At 46.7% G+C, this 22,731-nt stretch overlaps 3 protein-coding genes across 3 annotated transcripts in view; 2 read left to right on the top strand and 1 right to left on the bottom strand.

The window, feature by feature from the left end:
- Nucleotides 1–22,731, top strand: part of LOC309550245 (uncharacterized protein) — a gene marked incomplete at its 3' end in the record, with an annotated part of 2,091,994 nt that overhangs the window by 458,229 nt on the left and 1,611,034 nt on the right.
- LOC309548867 (uncharacterized protein) overlaps nt 1–22,731 on the bottom strand; it is a gene marked incomplete at both ends in the record, with an annotated part of 400,016 nt that overhangs the window by 119,587 nt on the left and 257,698 nt on the right.
- On the top strand, nt 15,004–21,703 carry LOC309548869 (uncharacterized protein; the record flags this gene model as incomplete). The annotated part of the gene is made up of 5 exons (XM_082248800.1): nt 15,004–15,013; nt 17,886–18,013; nt 18,100–18,223; nt 18,340–18,437; nt 21,671–21,703. 5 exons carry the CDS (start codon nt 15,004–15,006, stop codon nt 21,701–21,703), a joined length of 393 nt encoding a protein of 130 aa, XP_082104926.1.

Below are 22,731 nucleotides of genomic sequence, written 5' to 3'. Positions count from 1 at the left end.
TTCCTCTTATCCTGAGGAACCTCAGACTGTGATGGACAGTGCCGTCCTTCCAACAGATAAGAGGTTTTCCTGTACTGAGTGTGGGAAATGTTTTCGTTTTAAATCCTATCTTAATAGACATGAAAGATCTCACATGGTAGAAAAGCTGTATTCCTGTCCTGAATGTGGGAAATGTTTTTCACATAAGTCCTCTCTTTACACACATCAGAGAACTCACACGGGGGAGAAGCCGTTTTGTTGTCCTGAGTGTGGGAAATCTTTTTCACAGAAGTCTCATCTTCACAAACATCAGAGATCTCACACGGGGGAAAAGCCGTTTTCCTGTCCTGAGTGTGGGAAATGTTTTTCACTGAAGTCCTATCTTTACACACATCAGAAATCTCACACGGGGGAGAAGCCGCATTCCTGTCCTGAGTGCGGGAAATGTTTTTCACATAAGTCTGATCTTTACACACATCAGAGATCTCACACGGGGGAGAAGCCGTATTCCTGTCCTGACTGCGGGAAATGTTTTTCACAGAAGTCCAATCTTTACCAACATCAGAGATCTCACACGGGGGAGAAGCCGTTTTCCTGCCCTGAGTGTGGGAAATGTTTTTCACTGAAGTCCTATCTTTACATACATCAGAGATCTCATACAGGGGAGAAGCCGTTTTCTTGTCCTGAGTGCGGGAAATGTTTTTCACAGAAGTTCAATCTTTACATACATCAGAGATCTCATACAGGGGAAAAGCCGTTTTCTTGTCCTGAGTGCGGGAAATGTTTTTCACAGAAGTTCAATCTTTACACACATCAGAGATCTCACGCGGGGGAGAAGCCGCATTCCTGTCCTGACTGCGGGAAATGTTTTTCACTGAAGTCTCATCTTCACAGACATCAGAGATCTCACACAGGGGTGAAGCCGTATTCCTGTTCTTAGTGCGGGAAATGTTTTTCACAGAAGTCCACTCTTTATACACATCAGAGATCTCATACGGGGGAGAAGCCGTTTTCCTGTCCTGAGTGCAGGAAATATTTTTCAGATACGTCCGGTCTTTCCAGACATCGGAGAACTCACACGGGGGAGAAGCCACTTGTTCCTCACTGAAGTCCTGTCTTCCTGTACATCAGGGATCCCACACAACCCTCGAGGTGTATTAGTGCCTTGAGTGCGGGAAATGTCTTCTATATGAATGTTGGTGGACATGTGGGGAAGAAGCACACCCTGATATACCCTCAGATATACTCCATGGCTGATCTTCATGATGTAAGAGACCGTTGATAAGGAGATCAGAGATCACCAAAGACATGGATGAAGTGTTGTACCGTGTTGGCTTTTCATTGGCTGAGTAAATTTTGGGGTGTAGAGTGGTAAGTAGAGCTGTGAAATGAAGGAATCGCCTTCAGAATGTCTTGCTTGTCTGTGTGACGGTTACTGATAATGATATAGCGGGTTACAGAGCTAGAAGCTGTGAGATCCCATATATCTTTATCAGTAAACTTTACACAGACAAGACAGAAATTCTGAAGTTGATGTCCTTCATTTCAAGGCTCTACTTACCAGTGGTGACCCCGAAGCGTGTCTCTCTGTCTTCAGTCCATCCTTCTCCCGTCCCCCAACAGGAGGGAAGGAGAACTCGGAGATAAACTAGGTGAGAACTTCTTTCCTTTGCTCCTGTGTGGGTTTGGGTGGCTTGGGGGAGTGCGGCACGAGAGGTAACACCGCTTGTCTTTATATTTCTACATATCTTGTCTGGGTGGAGGTTATTGGTAGGAAAATATTTATGTTTGATTTTCTGTAAATAATTTCTGTTTTCCCTTTGAAGGGAGATATTATGTGTGGTTTGATGAAGGGATTGGCTCAATAGTTACCACTTCACTTACATGTTTAGTTTTTATAAAATAGATGAACAAATATGACAAGCATTCATTCATCTATGACAAATGTTGTTCTTATTTGATTTCATTCAGTGATTTCCTATGATCATTGGGTCCATCTAGTGGTCATAATGCGGTATTGAACTATTTTTCCCGATTGAGGTATTTTGGAACTAATACCTCATTATGGCCACTAGTTGGAGCTGACGATTATAGGAAGTCACTGTGTTTATTAGAATACGGCCAGAATTTGTCACAGCTGGACACATGCTTGTCACACTCACCCAACATATTCTTTGCATAGACCCCCTTAGTTTCCTATGTCGGGGGGGGGGGGGGTCATACAAATCCCTGAGATGACACCCAAATATTTATGAGTATAGTGCACATTGAAGGACATAAATACCAGAGCTGTTTTTGCATTATTTTTGCACACATGGTAAAATGCAGATTTTGGGCCTGGAGATTAGATAAAACCCCCAAACATATTTTTTCTGAAAGCAGAGGCCATGGAGAATAAAATGGTGGTAATTGTTAAGGTGTTCCTCGTACAAAAATGTCACCTTCATATCCGGGTTTATTTTCTGCTTTCCCCCATTTTCTATGGTGTGATCTTTTCTACAATACTTTGTTATAATAATGTAACACGTTTTGTATTGTACTGTACACAAATTATTACCGACTCCGCCTCCACATTCCAGACAAGTCATTTTCCTCACCAATTGGATTTCTTTCTTTACTATTTTATTTATTTTTTTTTGCACTCTTGTTAAAATTAAAATTGGAATAAAAAAATATATTGAACAAACAAAATTGTGCAATGATTACAAGCTTCAGTATCCAGAAACGGCTGGTAGGTGACACTTCCATATGCAGTCCAAGGAAGTGACAAGGAGCCCCTAGGAACCTTTGGAGGAACCCTGGCTGAGAGAGGCTGGACTAGGCAGTCATATATTATTATTATTATACAGGATTTATAAAGCGCCAACAGTTTGCGCAGGCTCTACAATGTTAGGGCGAACAGTACAATTACAATAAAATTCAATACAGAAGGAATCGGAGGGTCCTGCTCTTTAGAGCTTACAATCTAGGCGGGAGGGTCAAGTGATACAAAAGGTAATAATTGTGGGGGATGGGCGGATGGAGAAAATAAAATTACAGTTGTTAGGTGGGGGCAGGATAGGCTTCTCTGAAGAGATGAGTTTTCAGGGAACACCTAAAGGTGGATAGAGTAAGAAATAGTGAGACAGATTGGGGTAGGGAGTTCCATAGGAGAGGTTTGGGAGAAGTCCTGGAGGTGGGAGGAGGTGACAAGGGAACTAGAAAGCAGAAGATATTGGGAGGAACAAAGAGGATGATTTGGTTGGTATATTGAGACCAGGTTAGTGGTGTAGCTGGGGTCCGAGTTGTGGATGGCTTTGTAAGTTACCGTTAGTATTTTTAATTTAAATTTGTTGGGTAAGTGGCAGCCAATGGAGGGATTGGCAGAGAGGGGTAGCAGATGCTGAGCGTTTTGTAAGGTGGAGGATTCGGTCAGGAGCATTCATAAGGGACTGAAGGAGGGATAGCCTATGTAAAGGTAAGCCAATGAGGAGGGACTTGCAATAGTCGAGACTAGGGATGATCGAACGGTTCGGGTCGACCATCGGTTCAACCCGAACATTGGCTGTTCGAAATTCGGCCGAACTTTTTGCGGTAAAAGTTCGGAATTCGGCCACCAGAACCGCCCAAAATGCAATGGGAGAGGAACTGGGCTTTAAAAGCCCATGATTGGACCAGAAACGTCAGTAAAAGCCAATTGAGGGGGCAGGAGTCTGCTAGGAATGTGATTGGAGTGACTAGGGGGTCCAGAGGCCAATCATTAGTGAATACGCCCCCCAGTATATAACATAGCCCGCCAAATCTCTAGCACTGTAATAGAGAGGCTGTGGAATAGAGTGGAAGCATTTCTGTTACTCCCGCTGCAAAAGTGTCATTTTGCAATTATTAGTGTGAGGAAAGAGATATGCAGTGTAGTTAGGGTACTATATACCACTATAGTTAGATTCAATAATCTAGTTTCTGTAGGGAAAGTGTTAAGTGTCAGGGTGACCGTAGAGTAGTTTAGGGCAGTGTTTCTCAACTCCGGTCCTCAGGGCACACTAACAGGCCAGGTTTGCAAGAAAACAAATACATCACAGGTGATATCATTTGCTGCTCAGTGATTGCAGTATTCTAGTCTGCATCTCCCCAAGGTAATACTTAAAATCTGGCCTGTTAGTGTGCCCTGAGGACCGGAGTTGAGAAACACTGGTTTAGGGTGAACTGACTCTGACTGCTATGCCAGGGTGACCGAACTCTTCCATGTCAGGGTGACCGCAAGAAAAAAACAGATCAGTTTTCTTAGCATTTTTAGTAGCGCAGGGATGGGGTTATGCTCCTTTCACACCTATATGTGTGTATGTGTATGTATATATATATGTGTGTGTGTGTGTGTATATATACCCCTATACAGAAGTTCAGATGTCATGCCTGCCTCCAAAGACGTCCACAAAAAAGTCCAATAAACGCCTGAAACAAAAACGCCCAGGTGTGAAAGGAGCGGAACGCCCTCCCTGCGCTACTAAAAATTCTAAGAAAAATTATCTTTTTTTTCTGGTTCTGGACATGCTACGGAGCTGAAACTTCACAGGTACACTTTTTAGACCCCCATACACTAAATCCAAAGAAATCTCTTTTTTTTTTTTTTTTAATCATTTTTTCAATAATTGGCTCTCTATCAAAAACGACAATTTTTAAGAACTTTTTCTCTTACGTCCTCTGACAGTCGCCGCCCACTCACAAGTCTTCACCAATGGGTATTGACCTTTGCTCCGCAGGAGTAGCTAGGCAACAAGAATTGTTACTAACAAAAGCTTTTAGCATAGACACACCCCTAGGGGCTGTCCCCTCAGTCAATACCTCCCTGCACCAGCATTCCCAACTCAGTTTGATCTTGCCTAGCTTAGGAGTAGCAGGCTTTCCTGTGCTGGGGCTTCAGTCTCAGCCTTCTACCCTTTTTGATTTTATTTCAAAGTATTTTTCCTTTCTTTAACTAGCTGTTATTTTGTCAGCTTTAGTTTAGGGTTCTTCGGATGAAGATGTTTATGCGGAGCTGGGTCTCGGACTGGCCGCCCTGGATCTCAGGGCTGTGAGCCAGATGGATCCCCAGCCTGCCATCGAGCGTTCAGCACATTGAACGACCCATCCCTGTTCGCTGCAGGGTTGCTGCCTGTGAGGTGGCTACCTAACTGGACGCCATGCTGCGGACTTTTGCTGCGGTTCACAAGCGTCCTGGCTGCGGCACTCCCTGTCTGCCTTGATAGCGGTTTGTCGCTGGACACGGTTCCCCACGCCATCCGGTACGGTAAGCACCTTCTGTGTGGGGACCTTCTGTGTGGGTGTCAGTCTGTGGCTGTGTGTACCCCCATGTCTGTGTCCTGTATGGATTGCATTGCCTTTGTGGGCTGCGAGGGGGGGGCCCTCCCGCTCTGCTGTGAGCTCTGAATGGGTGCAGACATGCTTGTGCGGCGGCCACTATATGCGACCTGCCATTTTTTTGCACATTTACTGTGGCCGGCCCTGTCCCTGTACAGCGCCGTGTTTTGGCACCATTCGCCGCCATTTTGGTGGGCCGCGCTCTTTTGAGCACATGCCGGCGCCATTTTCTTGTAGCCTCATCCCTCAGCCGAGCGGCCATGTTTGCGGAGCCTTCATAGGCTATATCACTCAGCCGGTTATTGCATCACTTCCTCTTTCACTGGGACAGCGATCGGTGGCAGCAGCCTGTTTGTGCTCTCTCCAGGTTTTTTCATTCTTTGTCCTGTCATTCCTTGCTCAGTGTCCTCTATCCCTGCGGGATCGGTGCATACAGTAGTGTACGGTGGGCTGCGCTCGCCGTGGTGTTAAAGGGCCAGTACTCTTTTTTCCTTTCATTGCTGGGGCATGGATTCTCAGGATAGCAAGTTCCCCCCCGCCCTGGTGGGGGACCAGGGGACTGCTGCACCCCCCGAGGGGGCTGATCTGGCAGCCGTAGTGGCGTCCTTAGTTTCTCAGGTGCAGATGCTGATGGCTGATTGATCCGCAAAAAAGGGCAAGGTTGTCCATTTCCTCTTATTCAGATGTGGCTGCTGTGGCTGGCGTGCCCTTCTCGGGGTCTCGCTCATCTCTGGACCTTATGGGGTCTGAGGGGGAGGCGGAGGTGGAGGGGGTTGATGTTTCTCCCCCTGGCTTGCCTGAAGAGCTTGCACTCATGGATGAGCTGATTACCTCTATCAAGGAGTCACTGCACCTAGAGGATGAGCCCACTCCTCCTGCTAGGGTGTCCTCTTTTGGAACGCAAAGAACCCGCAAATCAGCGCAGGTTTTTCCCTGCCCTGCGGAATTTCATCATACTGTTAATGAGCAGTGGCGCAATTTAAAGAAGCCCATTACTGTGCCAAGTAAGTTTAAACTGCTTTATCCTTTTGCGCGCCCTCCACCGACGAGCGTTGGTGTGTGGCGCCTCAGGTGGATCACGCGGTGGCCATTTTGAACAAGGCTACTGGGGTTCCTTCTGAGGATACCCCGGTTTTCCGGGACCCAACGGACAGGAGGCTGGAGTCTCTTGCCCGTCATGCCTATATGGTTGCTGGTTCTATGCTGAAGCCTATTTTTGCTCCCATTATGGCGGCCCAGGCTGTTGCAGATTGGACGAAGGTGCTCAGGCGCACCCTGGTGGCTGATTCGGCTCCGCCTACCACGTTGGCTATGGTGGATCAAATCCATCAAGGTGTCATGTACTTGTGTGATGCGGACTTGAATTTAGTTCCCTTGGCTGCACGCCTGTCCAGCGTGGCGATACTGAACCGTCGTCTGATATGGCTGAAAAGTTGGTCGGTCGACCAATCTTCTCGCAAGACGCTGGCGGATTTTCCCTACGCGGGATCTCGCCTTTTTGGCGAGGCTTTGGATACTCTGATTAAAGGAGTTACGGGGGGCAAGAGTACTCTTTTACCCCAGTCTCACAAGCATAAGTCCTTCCATGGTAAACAAAATTCCTCGTTTAGGCCCTCTCAGGGGTCCTTTCGTGCCTTTCGGTCGCAATCCAAGGGCAAGCCCTTCAAAGGCCAAGGCTCCCAGAAGAAGCCGTGGGCAGGTAAGCAGAAGTCCGGCCAGTCCGGTTCGACTTCCCATGCCAATTCCGCCTGAAGGGGCGCCCTCACCCGTTTCTGGGGTAGGGGGACGTCTGCGCGGTTTCCTACAACCTTGGCTGACCCACATTCGGGACAGATGGGTTAAGGAAATCGTTCGATTTGTTTACCAGATCGAATTTCTCTCTCGGCCTGCGGGGAGATTTTTTCCCTCAAATCTTCAACTGTCTCCGGAGCGCTTGCAGGATCTGCACCTGGCGGTGCGGGACCTGCGGGCCCAAGGGGTGGTTGTTCCGGTGCCTCATCGGGACAGATTTCGGGGGTTACTCCAATCTGTTCACTGTGCCCAGAAAGGAGGGAAAGGTGCGTCCGATTCTGGACTTGAAAGCTCTGAACCGCTTTGTGCGGGTTCGCAAGTTCCGCATGGAATCCCTGCGCTCAGTGGTGGCTGCCCTGAGTCCGGGGGAATTCATGGCCTCCATCGATCTGAAGGATGCGTACCTACACATCCCCATTTTTGAGGGTCACCAGAGGTACCTTTGATTCGCCATTGCGGAGGATCACTACCAATTCGTGGCGTTACCTTTCGGTCTCGCTTCGGCTCCGCGGGTTTTTACCAAGGTGCTGGCGCCGGTTCTGGCCCTGTTACGAGCACAGGGCATTGCTGTCTTGGGGTATCTGGACGATATCCTGATATGGTCAAATGCCAGTCAGAGCCTGGTGACCCACCTGTCCACCACGATGCAGACACTGCAAGAGTTCGGTTGGACCATAAACCTTCCCGAAGTCGATTCTGTGTCCTTCGGTTCGTCTTCCCTACCTGGGAATGATTCTGGACTCTGTTCAAGCGAAGCTTCGAACACTTCAGGACGAGGTCAGGTCCCTCAGGGGCAACCGGCACTCGTCTCTCCGGACATGCATGAGATGTCTAGGTTTAATGGTCTCGGCTTTCGAGGCGATCCCCCTTGCCCAGTTTCACACGCGGGGTCTCCAATCGGAGATTCTTGCCGAGTGGGACGGGCGGCTGCAATCCATGGAACTGCGGATCTCGTTGAGCCAAAGCACCAGAAGGGATCTTCTGTGGTGGCTCCAGTCCCCGGCAGTGTCGGGGGGCAAGTCTTTTCGTCCATTATTGTGGACGGTGATCACCACGGATGCCAGCCTGTCGGACTGGGGTGGTGTTCTGGGCGTTTTGTCCGCCTAGGGAACTTGGTCGGAGGAGGAGTCCTCCCTTCCAATCAACATTCTGGAATTGAGGGCGATAAAGCTTTGCCTTCTGCGATGGACGGACCGGCTTCGGGGCCGTCCAGTTCGGGTTCAGACGGACAATGCCACCGCGGTGGCATATATCAACCATCAAGGGGGCACCAGGAGTGCCCGGGCGGCTCGGGAAGTGGCCGACATTCTGTCTTGGGCCGAGTTGCACGTCCCAGCGATAACGGCAGTTCACATACCGGGGGTGGAGAACTGGCAGGCGGACTATCTGAGTCGCCAGACCCTGGACCAGTTGGAATGGTCCCTTCACCCGGTTGTCTTCCAGATGTTGTGCGCGAAGTGGGGTTCTCCAGATGTGGACCTGTTCGTGTCTCGTCTAAACAACAAGGTGGAAAGGTTCGTGGCAAGAATTGTCTGATGTATGCCTTTCCCCCGATTCAACTACTGTCCAGGCTACTTCGCAGGTTAGCCTCGGAACCGCATACGGTGATTCTGGTGGCACCGGACTGGCCTCGCCGGTCTTGGTACGCAGACCTCGTCAATCTGGCAGTCATGGCGCCTGCCGCTTCGGGAAGACCTTCTGTCTCAAGGGCCGATATTCCATCCTGCTTTACAGTCGCTGGCTTTAACGGCCTGGCTGTTGAAAGCAAGGTCCTGAAGGATAGGGGTCTCTCCCCTGAGGTCATTCCCACTTTGATCAAGGCTAGAAAAGCCTCTTCAGGAAAAATTTACTACCGTACTTGGAAAGCGTACTTTGCCTGGTGTGAGCCCAGGGGGTATTCCCCTCGCTCATACTCGGTGTCGAGAGTGTTGGCTTTCCTCCGAACTGGAGTGGACCAGCGTTTGGCGCTGGCCACGATTAAGGGTCAGATTTCTGCGCTGGCCGTTCTCTTTCAACGCCCTGTGGCGTCTAATTCATTGATTCGCACCTTTGTTCAGGAGGTGCGACATTTGGCCCCTCCTAGGAGGGAACCTTTGCCTCCATGGGACTTGAACTTAGTTCTGTCCGTGTTACAACAGGCTCCCTTTGAAAAGATCAGGGAGATCTCGTTGTCTCTGTTGTCCAAAAAGGTTGCCTTTTTGGTGGCGATCACTTCGGCTCGCAGGGTGTCGGAGCTGGCGGCTTTGTCCTGCAGCTCTCCCTACTTGGTGCTTCACAAGGATAAGGTGGTCTTGCGACCTAACTCATCCTTTCTTCTGAAAAGGATCTCGGAGTTTCACCTTAATGAAGACATTGTCTTGCCTTCGCTCTGCGCGAAGCCTAAGCATCCAAAGGAGGTTGCCTTGCATTCCTTGGATGTTGTCCGGGCTATCAGGGTTTACCTGTCGTCCACTAAATCTTTTCGCAAGTCGGATTCCCTCTTTGTCCTTCCTGAGGGACCTCGGAAGGGCATGGCGGCGTCGGCTGCGACCATCGCCAAATGGATCAGACAGACCATTGAGCAAGCCTATGCTTTGAAGGGGAAGGTTCCTCCCTTCCCTGTGAAGGCGCACTCTACCAGATCTTTGAGTACGTCTTGGGCTTACCGTCATCAGGCTTCTGTGGCCCAGGTGTGTAAGGCGGCGACTTGGTCGTCCGTTCACACCTTCTCAAAATTTTATAAGGTGGATGTTCAGGCATCGGCCGATGCCTCCTTTGGCCGTAAAGTTCTCAGTGCGGCAGTTTCTTAGGGACCATTGTTTTTTTGGGCCCTTGGTTATTGGGGTGTTTTACCCCTGGGTTACTTGTTTTCCTGGGTTGTTGCTCTTGTTGAGCACGTTTTCCTGTTGCCCAGTTGGTTCTCTTACTATGGTAAGGTTCCTTTCTCTGATGTGGGTACTGCGTTGCCTTTTCTACGGTTGCGTCTCCCACCCCTCATGTCTACACTGCTTTGGGACATCCCATTGGTGAAGACTTGTGAGTGGGCGGCGACTGTCGGAGGACGTAAGAGAAAACGGAATTTTTGTAAAATCTTACCGTAAAATTCCTTTCTCTGAGTCCTCCGACAGTCGCCGCCCCCCGCCCCTCTTTTGGGGTTTTTTTGTGTACTCTTACTGCTATGCTACCAAACTGAGTTGGGAATGCTGGTGCAGGGAGGTATTGACTGAGGGGACAGCCCCTAGGGGTGTGTCTATGCTAAAAGCTTTTATTATTAACAATTCTTGTTGCCTAGCTACTCCTGCGGAGCAAAGGTCAATACCCATTAGTGAAGACTTGTGAGTGGGCGGCGACTGTCGGAGGACTCAGAGAAAGGAATTTTACGGTAAGATTTTACAAAAATTCATTATTTTGTGATTAATAGTCCCTGGGGCATGACCCAGAACCCTAGGCACTTTTTAGGGGCATTTATTGGGTTTTAGGGCTTCAAAATTGTGTTTTTTGATTATATATATATATATATATATATATATATATACCCCTATACAGAAGTTCAGATGTCATGCCTGCCTCCAAAGACGCACAAAAAACACCCAATAAACACCTGAAACAGAAACGCCCAGGTGTGAAAGGAGCGGAACCCCATCCCTGCGCTCCTAAAAATTATAAAGAAAACAATCTTTTTTTTCTGGTTCTGGACATGCTACAGAGCTGAAACTTCACAGGTACACTTTTTAGACTCCCCCAGACACTAAATCCAGAGAAATCTTTTTTATTTTTTCAATAATTGGCTCTCTACCAAAAACGACAATTTTTAAGAACTTTTTTTTGCCTGATTCATAGTCCCTGGGGTATGACCCAGAACCCTATGCACTTTTTAGGGGCATTTATTGGGTTCTAGGGCTTCAAAATGGTGTTTTTTGATTACCGAAGTTCGGGTCCCATTGATTTCAATCGGGTTCTGGAATCTGAACCGAACTTTCGGGAAATACGGGTGTTCTGGCCGAACCGAACTTTTCAAAAGTTCGATCATCCCTAGTCGAGACGAGAGATAACCAGGGAGTAGGGATGGGCAAATGGTTTGGGACAGGCATAAGTTTGGCTTAAACATCGTCCGTTTGGGTGTTCGCCCAACACCAAAAATTTCTGTGTGCGTGTTTTTCTTTTTTATAATAATATTTTTTCATGTTTGCAATTTTTTTTTTTTTTTTACAAAATATAATTTTTAACAACTTTAGGACTGCTCACGTTGCTGCTACTGCAGCAAGGTGGCAGCCTTGGGTCTAGCTACATAAACTTACGTCGCTGGATTCCTCCCTCTCTCGCCGGAGGCTGGCTCCTGCTGTGTTTCGACTCAGCGGGAGTCAAGGCCGGAGGAGGGGAGACAGTGATCACCGCCGCTCTTCCCCGATCATCGGGGAAAGTGTGAGAAGATCCGCCCGCTTGTGTAAACAAAGCAGGCGGATCTTCTCTGTGACAGACAGGAGGAGATCACAGGATTCAGGATAGCTCAACCTGCGATCTCTGTCTGTGTCACAGAACCCCCTCCCCCACACATGTCAGTAAGCATGAGGCTTAGTAAGCATTGATTTGTAAAATTGTTTTGGGGAATTATATATCAGAATGGGAAAAATATTGTTTTTTCTTTTTCAAAATTGTCGCTCTTTTTTTAAAAAATTAAAAAAATCGCACAGGTGATCAAATACCAGCAAAATACATTTTGGCCTAAATATATGACAAAAATTTTATATATTGGATATTTTTTAACTGTCAAAGTAGAAAATGTAAATTTTTCGCAAAATTCTTGCTTTTTTTTTATTACTATCGCAAAAAATGAAAAGCGCAGGTGATAAAATACCACCAAAAAAAAGCTCTGTTTGTGGGAAATAAAGGACGTAAATTTTGTTTGGGTACAGCATTGCATGACCACGCAATTGTCAGTTAAAGTCGCGCAGTGCCAAGTTGAAAAAAGTGGCCTGGTCATTAAGCAGGAAAATCCTCCGGTCTTACAGCGTTTAACGGAGCAGGGATTTTAATTAATGTTTAAAATGAACAAAAAAAAGAAAAAATCCTTTAAATATAGTGCCTGTGGGGTCCCCTTAGTCTGCCTGTAAAATGGTGTATCTGTATTGTGTATAGAACCTGCTGCAGCAAAACTGACATTTATAAAGAAAAAAAAATATGACATTTAAATTGATTTTCCCGGTCATTGTCGGCAATAGAAATAAAAAATAAAAACAATAACAGTGTTGGGGTCCCCCCTCAGTCCATACCAGGCCCTTTGAAATCCCCACAATCATTCTCGATGACTTCACCATCCCTGTTACTACAAACACTTCTGTTACTTCTAAAGTTTTTAGTCTATCCTCCTCAGGGATAGAGAACTGGCTCCAGGGGAGGTTGCAAAGGGTGGTGATTAATGGGCAGTACTCAGATTGGGCGGGTGTGGAAAGTGGGGTCCCCAAGGGTTCTGTCCTGGGGCCAATCCTGTTTAATTTATTCATAAATGATCTAGAGGATGGGATATCTAGTACAATCTCAGTATTTGCGAATGATACTAAACTAAGCATGCCAATATCTTCTATGCAGGATGTGGAAACCTTACAAGCGGACCTGAACAAAATAACGGGGTGGGCAACTACATGGCAGATGAGGTTTATTGTTGAAAAATGTAAAGTAATGCACTTGGGTGCCAGAAACCAGAAAGCAAACTACTCACTAGGGGGGGGAACCTCTGGGTGAGTCTAGGATGGAAAACCCCTGGGGGTACTGGTAGACAGCAGGCTTGGCAGTGGCATGCAATGCCAAGCCGCTGCAAGCAAAGCCAACAGAATACTGGGATGTATAAAAAAGGGGATTCACTCCAGAAATAAAGAGATTATTCTCCCGCTCTACAAGACTCTGGTCCAGTTCTGGGCACCGGTCCTCGGGAAGGATGTACTGGAACTGGAGAGAGTCCAGAGAAGGGCAACAAAAATAATTAGGGGAATGGAGGACATCAGCTATGAGGAAAGACTACAAGCACTGAACGTATTCTCTCTGGAGAAGAGACGATTGAGGGGGGATATGATATCAATTCACAAATATTGCACTGGCAACCCTAGCATATGGAAAAACTTATTCAGAGAAAGGAAATACAATAAGACATGTGGCCACTCTCTAAAACTAGAGGAAAGGCGGTTTAACCTTAAAATACGCAGGGGGTTCTTCACTGTCAGAGCAGTAAGGATGTGGAATTCTCTTCCGCAAACAGTGGTATGAGCAGGGAGCATTGATAGTTTCAAAAACTATTAGATGGGCACCTTAAAGACCACAACATACAGGGGTATAAAATGTATGGTTACCAGCAAACACATGCACACATCATAGGTTGAACTGGATGGACTGGTGTCTTTTTTTCAACCTCACTAACTATGTAACTATTTGGCCTGAAGCAATGGATACACAATGGATAGAGGCTTCTACTCACTCTGGTGGCAACACCCTCAGCCTTGTATTCTCCCACAGATGCACTCCATGCATTCTCTCCAACAATCCTCTCCCTCTCTCTAAACACCACTAGGGATGGGCGAGCGGTTTGGACCGAGCGGAACTTCAGCCCGAAATGGCCCCTTCAGGTGGTTGCAAAACACCCAAATTTTCTGTGTGCTCTGTGTTTCTTCTATTTATTTTACTATTTACATCCAGCCGAGTGCACAGTCAATAGGTTGTTAAGAAGTGAGGCCGGGAAACCGGCCAAGGCATCCTTAACAACAAATGAGTCATCAGCTGTCAGCAGGCTTCCCCGCAAACAGCTGAATGTAAAAAAAAAATATTGTTGGCAAAGAAAATAAAAAATTGGGGAAAAAAACGGTGTGGAATCCCCATTGTCTATACCAGGCCCCATCCATACCAGGCCAAAAAAAGGCTGCATGCTTGGATAAGGGTCTGGTATAGATTTTGTGGGGAAACCCCAGGCCAATTTTCTTTTAAAAAATGCCGTATCTTCCCCCCCAAAATCCATACCAGACCCTTATCCAAGCACACAGCCTGGAAGGCCAGGACAGGGGTGAGGACAAGCGAGTACCCCCCAAACCATACCAGGCCACATGCCCTCAACATGGGGGGGTGCTTTGGGTTAGGGGGGTCTGCAGGGGGCTAATCGGAATCTGGAAGCCCCCTTGAAAAAGGGGCCCCCAGATCCTGGCCCTCATTTACCAAAAAAGTGTCAAAAATAAAGACATGAGCCAGTTCCTTTATTAAAAAAATAAATACATCCCCTGATGTAGATCCATCGTCAATCACAACGACCGATGCACTGTCAAGCCAAAAAAAGAAAAAAATACCCTCCGTCCATGAGGAAGGCTGACTGCCGAATGCCTGCTCCGCCAGGTGACAGTTTTTAAACTGGTAATGGGCAGAGCCACCTGGTGATGTCACCGGGTGGCCCTTCCCCTTATGATATCAATCCAGCATGCACCAGTCAGTTACATCACAAGGGGGCGGGCCTACCAGATGATGTCACCAGGTGGCCCTGCTCCTTACCTTTTTAAGAACTGTCAGACTGTCATTCCTTGAGGGTGGAGTGTTTTTTTGGGGGGTCCAGAGGTGAAGTGGGCATTGTGAATGACCATGGATCTACAACCGGGGACATTGTTTTTTTTATTCTTTCTATAAAAGGAATTGTGAAAATATAGCCTCATTTATTTGATTATCTCATTTATTATGAGCTCATAGCCTCATTTATTTTTACAAAGCACCCCAAACTCATTCACATAGGGGGCGGGATCTGGGGGCCCCCTTGTTAAAGGGGGCTCCATGGTTCTGATAAGCCCCCTGCCTGCAGACCCCCATAACCACAGGCCAAGGTTGTGGGGAAGAGGCCCTTGTCCCCATCAACATAGGGGCAAGGTGCTTTGGGGGCACACCCCCCATGTTGAGGGCATGTGGCCTGGTATGATTCAGGGCAGGCACTCGCTCGTACCCCCCTTTTCCTGGCCTTCCAGGCTGTATGCTCGGATAAGGGTCAGCTATAGATTTTGGGGGGACCGCATGCCATTTGTTTTTTACATTTTGACATGGAGTTCCCTTTAAAATTCATGCCAGACCCAAAAGGGCCTGGTATGGATTTTGGGGGACCCCATGCCAATTTTTTCTCGATTTTTTCTTACCGGCAATTATATTTTTTACATTCTGCTGTCAGCGGGGAAGCCCACTGACAGCTCATGACTCATTCCTTGTTACGGATGCAGCGGCCGGCTTCCCAGTTTAGCTTCTTAACAACCTATTGACTGTGCGCTCGGCGGGATGTAAATAGTAAACAAAATGAAAACACTGAGCGCACAGAAAATTCGGGTGATTGGTGAAGTTATCCTCCACCCAAACCGTTCTCCCATCCCTAGTGGTGTTTGGAGGGAGGGAGAGGATTGTTGGAGAGGATACATGGAGGGCATCGGTGGGAGAATACAAGGCTGCGGGTGTTGTCACCAGAGTGAGTAGAAGCCTCTACCCATTGTGTATCCATTTCTTCAGGCCAAATGAGGAGGATAGACTGAGAAGTTTGGAAGTAGCAGAAGTGTTCGTAGTAACAGGGATGTTGAAGTCACTGAGAATGATTGTGGGGATTTCAGAAGAGAGAAAGTAGGGCAGCCAGGCAGAGAAGTCATCAAGGAAAGTTAATACCGGTCCAGCGGGCCGATAGATCACAACAATTCTAGAGGAGATTGGAGAAAATAGACGTATACAGTGAGCTTCAAATGATGAGAGAGAGGAGAGTGGAGAACCTGGAAGGTGCTCTGTGAGGATAGGAGGATTCCACACTCCACCTCCCTTGTGTTCCCTAGGTCCAGATTTACACCTACTTCATTCATCTTATGGTGTTTATCAATAAATGAAGTAAACTGATCCATGTGCAAATTCATATACAACATAAAGTGCTTTGTGCTCAAGATGCTGTTCCTTGCAGATCCACTGCTTCCACTTTACACCTACTTCATTATCTTATAATATTTTCTATAAAGTAATAACCTGTGCAAATTCATGTAATCATACAATATTTTTTGCTCAATATAGTGTTCTCTGCAAGTCCACTGCTTCCACTTTGCATCTACTTCAATGAAGTTCTGTTGCTCCAAAAAAGTCCACAAATGAATGAAAAGTTGATAAGGTGTGAAAGTTCTCCGTGCTCCAAACTGTGCCAGCTGTAGTGTAGCCACGCCTTCTTCCACCTCTTACACACGTGATGGTGAGGGCGCCCCCTTAGTAGTGCTTCCCCACTCACCAGAGCAATATGACTCCCAGCTTTTCAGCTACCAGAGTCACAAACATCCTTCACACTCTCCTCCCCTCCGATGGCAAAGGAACTGGATCCTCCTCGCTCACTCCTGCAAGTCTGCTGCGCTTTCTGTCAGTCTCCCTCCTAGACTCGGCTTCCTCCTCCGACCGCTGTTCCAGCAGGAGCTCCGCCTCTTCATACACACTCAGGGAGGAGAGAAAGGGGAAGGATATACAGTACATACACACACAGCACAAGGCCGTGTTCACACTACCAGACGGTTCTCAGGGCTGCAGTTCCTCTGAGCTCCACAAGGTGGTGATCTCACTTCTACCCAGACAGGAAGTCTCTATGGAATACAGACAAGAAGTAATGTCAGATACAGACAGGAAGTGATGTCAGATTCAGACAGGACATTCCATTGGGACGGAGAGAGAAGATAATGCAGGAATTGGTGGCAGAGGAGGTAATACATAGATTAACCCCTTCAGGGGATCAGTTGATGAATAATATATCTTCCTTCCAAAGCTGGCCATACATGGTTCAGTTTTATCGTTAAGCCAGCGGCTGAGTGAAAACTGAAGCGATTCCCCCATCCACACATTGGAGGGGGATGGGGGAATCCTCCCGACTGCACTATTGTATTCTGACAATGGGGGGGGGCTCCTCCGCTCTCAAAATACACAAATCAGCTATTGGCTGCAGCCGCTGATGGAGTGACTTTTATCCGGCAGTGACCACACATGGATGGAAATGTGACCGGTCCCTGCTGATCCAGGTGAATTTCTATGTATCTATGGTCACCTACCCTCCCCCCCATCTCCTTCATTATGTAAGTCATGCTGAGATAATCTCCCATTGGCTGAGCAATATTCTCATTTGTCTCTGAGCTCCTTCTTGCTATTCCTCGTCCTGCCTGTTGTTTCCTTGGATTGATTTTCTGTGTAGTGACCCCGGCTTCATCTCTTGGATGCGCTCGTCTGTTCCTTGTCCTGACCTTTATCCTGATTCCTGGATCTCCTCCTCATCTCTCCTCCATATCCTCTTACACAGCTTTTCTCCACACCTGCAGTGACCCTGGGGGGTGGAAACTTTACACCAGCAGGCAGCAAAACCCACCCCCACCATTAGGAGCTCTGGAGAAAATTGTCTGAAATTTACACTCCGTTCCTCCACACATCACCTGCTCACATGAGAGCCTCATATAGAGGGCCCCTCAAATGTCCCTCCATTCAGAGTCTATATGTACTATGACATCACACTGACCTCACAGCTCCTCCCCCCAATGTCCATCCATCTGGCTTTTGTTTCTCATGCTCTTAGGATGTGGGCGGACCCTTGGCATCCTCACTAGCAAAGTGTGTCTGTTGGTCCTGCGTTGTATGTAATGATGTCAGAATGCCTGCAACAAGCTTTTACCCTGCGTAGTGTGGGGGTCCTGTGTGGGTAAATGATACCTCAGTCTGAGGTGGGGCTTTAATCAAATGGAAACCTGAATGGTGAGGTGAGGAGGATTCTGGGAATTTCATTTGATTTTACTATTTGTGTTCAGATCTAGAGTTTTCCTCCTGTGAAGTCTGGAGATCATATGACCATCACATTGCCTCCACCTCCCTCCCTGATAGAATAGAGAAATACAAAGAAGATTCTAGAAGTCACCAGAGAGATCATGGAGGAGAGGTGAGCGGTGCTGGGAATTCTGGGACATTATCCAGTAACAGACAAGGGATGTGTCTGGATGGTGACTGTATCATTGTGTGTGTCAGGTTCCTATAAGGTGTCAGGATGTCACTGTCTATTTCTCCATGGAGGAGTGGGAGTATTTAGAAGGACACAAGGATCTCTACAAGGACGTCATGATGGAGAATCAGCCGCCCCTCACATCACCGGGTAAGAGGAGACTTTATTGTAAAGGAGAGAGCAGTACGGAGGGTCCACCTAGATCCCCCATCATCTGATAAACACATAGAAACAATGTATTCAGTCAGTGTGTGTGTTTCCTACAGATGGATCCAGTAATGGGAACCCACCAGAGAGATGTCCCCGTCCTCTGTATTCCCGGGATTCCACACAGGAAGGTCACACCATCCCCCACCATCATCAGGTAGATGAGGAACAATCACTGATAGTATCATTAGGATCTGTACATTATCTGCATTGTTACCATTGATGTCATTTTTATTATATATTCAGAGTGGAAACCTGAGAGATTCTAAAGTTGAGGTTAAAGAAGAGATAAAAGAGGAGGATGATGAGGATGGGGTGATGGAGGAGTCAGAGTTTCTAAAGGAACACAAAGATCTCTATCAGGACACCATGATGGAGTCATCCAGCTACAGAAACCCACCAGAGAGATGTCCCTGTCCTCTGTATTCTCGGGATTCCACACAGGAAGGTCACACCATCCCCCACCATCATCAGGTAGATGATTGTCAATGATTGGTAATTCTGATTTATACACAGCATGTTTGTTACAATGAATGTTTTATTATTTATTCAGAGTGGAAACCTCGGGGATGATAATATTGATGTTAAAGAAGAGTATAAAGAGGAGGATGAGGAGTATGGAGTGATGGAGGAGTTTTCAGAAGGACACAAGGATATGATGGAGCCACCTAATACCAGGAACCCACCAGAGAGATGTCCCCGTCCTCTGTATTCCCGGGATTCCACACAGGAAGGTCACACCATCCCTCACTGTTACAAGGTTGGTGAGACAGAGATTATAAAACACAGACTCATGGAGACAATGTGTGGATTTTTATGTGATGTCACAATAATAAATCTTATATTTTACAGATGATATTCTTTCATTTTCTTGGTTTAGAGTGGAGATCCAATCGATATAGAATTTGAGGTTAAAGCAGAAGAAGAAGAGACGTATGTGAGGGATGATCAGCAGTCTATGGAGGAGGATGGAATAACGGGGACATTTATAGAGGAGGACACTCCTACAGAGATCAGCACAGGTGGGTCACTAACACTAAATACATTCCTCCACCCATACTGCTCACTGATTGGTCTAGAGTAGGGCGGGGACTGGGTGATATCAGCCTGTAATACCCTGGTCACTTTCCTGAGCTGTGTTCCCCGTCCTGTATTCCTGTATTTCTCTCGGATAATCTTCCTTCTCTGTGCTGCAGACACAATTTATGTATCTAGACTGGATTTATGGAGATTCTGGGGTTCAGCTGGCAAAAAAAATGTGCATAATATAGGCACCTAGGTTATGAGTTTTGGGTCTTCTGCCCCATGCCTGAGCCTAATGTCTTGTTCCAAACAAATGAGAAGGATATACTGTACACCATATGAAAGGTCCATCTCCAATCCTCAATATAACGTCATATTCCAAACAATAAAATTGTCATCATTTCAATAGCATTATTACTTAGTGATGTTTGGTTGGGTAAGATTGTATCATTGATCCATGTCAGATCTCTTTTTTTTTTTTTGTCAATTCTTTTATTTATATAAAAGACAACTTCCAGGCATAATAAACAGTAACATTCCTTATAGAACATATGCTGAGACAGTGTATTACAACATTGAAGACAATTCATTTATACCTTTGAGATCTACATCGGTCGTAGAATAAGAGGTGTTCTACAATTCCTCTAATGGGAGGAGTTATGCAGGACTAGAAAGTACCCGGAGTTGTCTGTTCCAGTTTCGCATAACGTATAGAAGAAGAAGGAAGAAGTAAAGTGAATAAGTAGTGGAAAGAGAGAGGGAAGTAAAAGAAACCTAGAGAGAGGCAGAAGAGGATAAGTAGGTGGGATGAGGGGGGGAGGGGTAAGGAGGTGTGGAGGGGGGGGTAGGAGGGTTATCATTGGTAAAGCTATGGCCCTACATCAGCAATACTTTCCACCAATATTTTAGAGCTCCCCCAAACTCAACATGAGGTCTCTTTAGTATTGCCTCCCTTAATTAAAGAGCAGCCTTCATCAGAGAGGACAAATATATTCCATTGACCCCAGGTTTTGGTATATCGTTCGTGTTGGGGACGTGTCGAGAGAACAAGGTTTTCCATTCTATTTATTTCTTTGAGCCACATGCCAACAGTCAGGGCCTGTGGGTTTTTCCATTTAAGAGGGATGCACATTTTAGCAGCATTTAGAAGGTGACGAATGACAGAATTTTTATAGGTCTGGGCCGGGATGTTAGAGGCATGGAGAAGGAAGAGAGCAGGGTCATTGGGGAGCGGTCGGTTTATAAACCTCTGAGACATTTCACGTACTGTCTTCCAGAACTCCGCTAGTTTAGGACACAACCAAAAATCATGTAGGAGTGTCCCCCGGCCCTTCCTGGCATCTCCAGCACTGATCAGTGAGTGTGGGGAAGAATCTGCTCAACCTTGACGGCGTGTGGTACCACCTTGTTAGGAGTTTGAAGTTGGTTTGTTGTATTTACATGCAGATGGATGATGTAAATGTAAACGGAATGATGTGATTTTGTTGGTCTGGATTAAAGTTACAGTCTAAATCCCATTCCCTCTTAGCTAAGAATGGGGGTTGGTAAGTCCCCTGGGGTGTGATCAGTAATGCATAGGTCGTGGATAATACCTGTGTCAGTATTCTGTCTTGAGAGCAATGTTCTTCGAAGGGTGTAAGTTGTGTATTGCGTTCACTGGGAGGTGGCAATGAGTTTAAGAAATTATGGAGTTGCAATGCCCTCCAGAAATCTAGACGGTAGGGTCCCGAGGAGTCCATGAGGTCTTTGAGTGCAGGCCAACTAGATGATGTGGAAAAATGGGAGGCTTGGAAATAGCCTGACTCCATCAAGGTCCTGAATGTTTTATATTGGTAGCCCGGGGTAAACTGGGGATTCCCCAGTATGGGTGTCAGTGGTGAGTGCATCGGGGAAAGTGAAAGTTGTGTGAATAATTTAGAGCAGGTTCTTATCATGTAACCTATGAGGGGATGGCGTCTTATGGAGTCTGGTAGTGAATGGTGGCACAGTGGAGCTCTATGGAGGGGTATGTCGCATTGGGCCTGTTCTAGTCTGGGCCAAAGCTTCGCTTCACCATGACGACACCAGTCTGAGTCTCCCCAATTGTGTAGCCTGACAGTACTTGCATAAGTCCGGCACTGCCAGTCCACCTAGTCATTTAGGAAGCAAGAGTAGTCTCCTACATAGCCTAGGTCGCTTATGTGCCCAGATAAAATCCACTAATAGGGTGTCCTCTTGTTTAAAGTAATGTGATGGGATGAATATCGGAAGTGCTTGAAAGAGGTATAGGAACTTAGGGAGTATGCACATTTTAATAATTTTGCATCTCCCAAACCATGAATGGAGACCAGATTTTGATTTATCTTATAGAATGTGGACTTTCTTTAGGAGGGGGAGAAAGTCGAACGTGAAGATGTGTGAAAATTTGGGTGGAATGAGAGTGCCCAGGTATTTCAGCACTGAGTAGCTTAAAATTCATTTGCAGTTGGTGGAGGAGGGGGTTTGATAAGCCTACTCCCATAGCTTCAGATTTAGTAAAGTTGATATTTAGATTGGACAGAGTGCCATATGCCTCAAACTTGTGAAGAAGATTCGGTAGAGAAATTATTGGATTCATGAGGGAAAATAACATGTCGTCTGGATACGCTGATATTTTCTGCTAGGTCACCCCAACAGTCATGCCTGAGATATCCGGGTGGAGGCGTATTCTACATAAAAAGGATTCTAGTGATAATGTGAAGAGTAAGGGTGACAGAGGGCACCCCTGTCTTGTCCCACTCGTAATTGTGAAGTAGTCCGATAAGACACCATTCGCCTTAACCTGGGCGGCAGGGGCAGAGTAGATTTGTGAGATCCAATTTAGCATGGTGTTGCCGATGCCCACATGTCAAAGTACTGCAAACATAAAATGCCAATTTACTCAATCAAAGGCCTTCTCGGTGTCTGTGCTTAGGAGGACACAGGGTGTGCAGGTCTTGTTGGCTACATGTAGGAGGTTGAGGACCATGTTTGTGTTATTCCTTGCCTCACGTGTAGGCACCAATCCAACTTGATCCAAATGGATCAGTTGCGTCAGATGTTGTTGGATCCTAGTTGCTAGAATTCTGGTGAACAGTTTAAGATCGACATTTAGCAAGGAAATGGGTCGGTAGCTACTACAGGAGATGAGATATTTTCCCTCTTTAGGGATGACTGAAATGTGAGCTTGTAAAGTCTCCTTGGGGATATATGTCCCAGAGCCCCATGTATTAAATATGTCAGCCATAAACCGTCCAAGTGACAGCAAGAGTGTTTTATAATATTGGATGGTAAACCCATCCGATCTCCCCCACTTTGGAACCACCTATGGCCTGTTTTAGTTCAGCCAAGGTGATGGGAGCCTCTAGGGATTTACTGTCAGTGTTGGACAACCAGGGCATCCAGAAAGAGAGCAGGAATTCCTCTATTTG

The sequence above is a fragment of the Pelophylax lessonae genome (genome assembly GCF_965119305.1).
Source record: "Pelophylax lessonae genome assembly, chromosome: 3".
NCBI lineage: Eukaryota > Metazoa > Chordata > Amphibia > Anura > Ranidae > Pelophylax > Pelophylax lessonae.
This window is presented reverse-complemented; position numbering and strand designations above follow the sequence as displayed.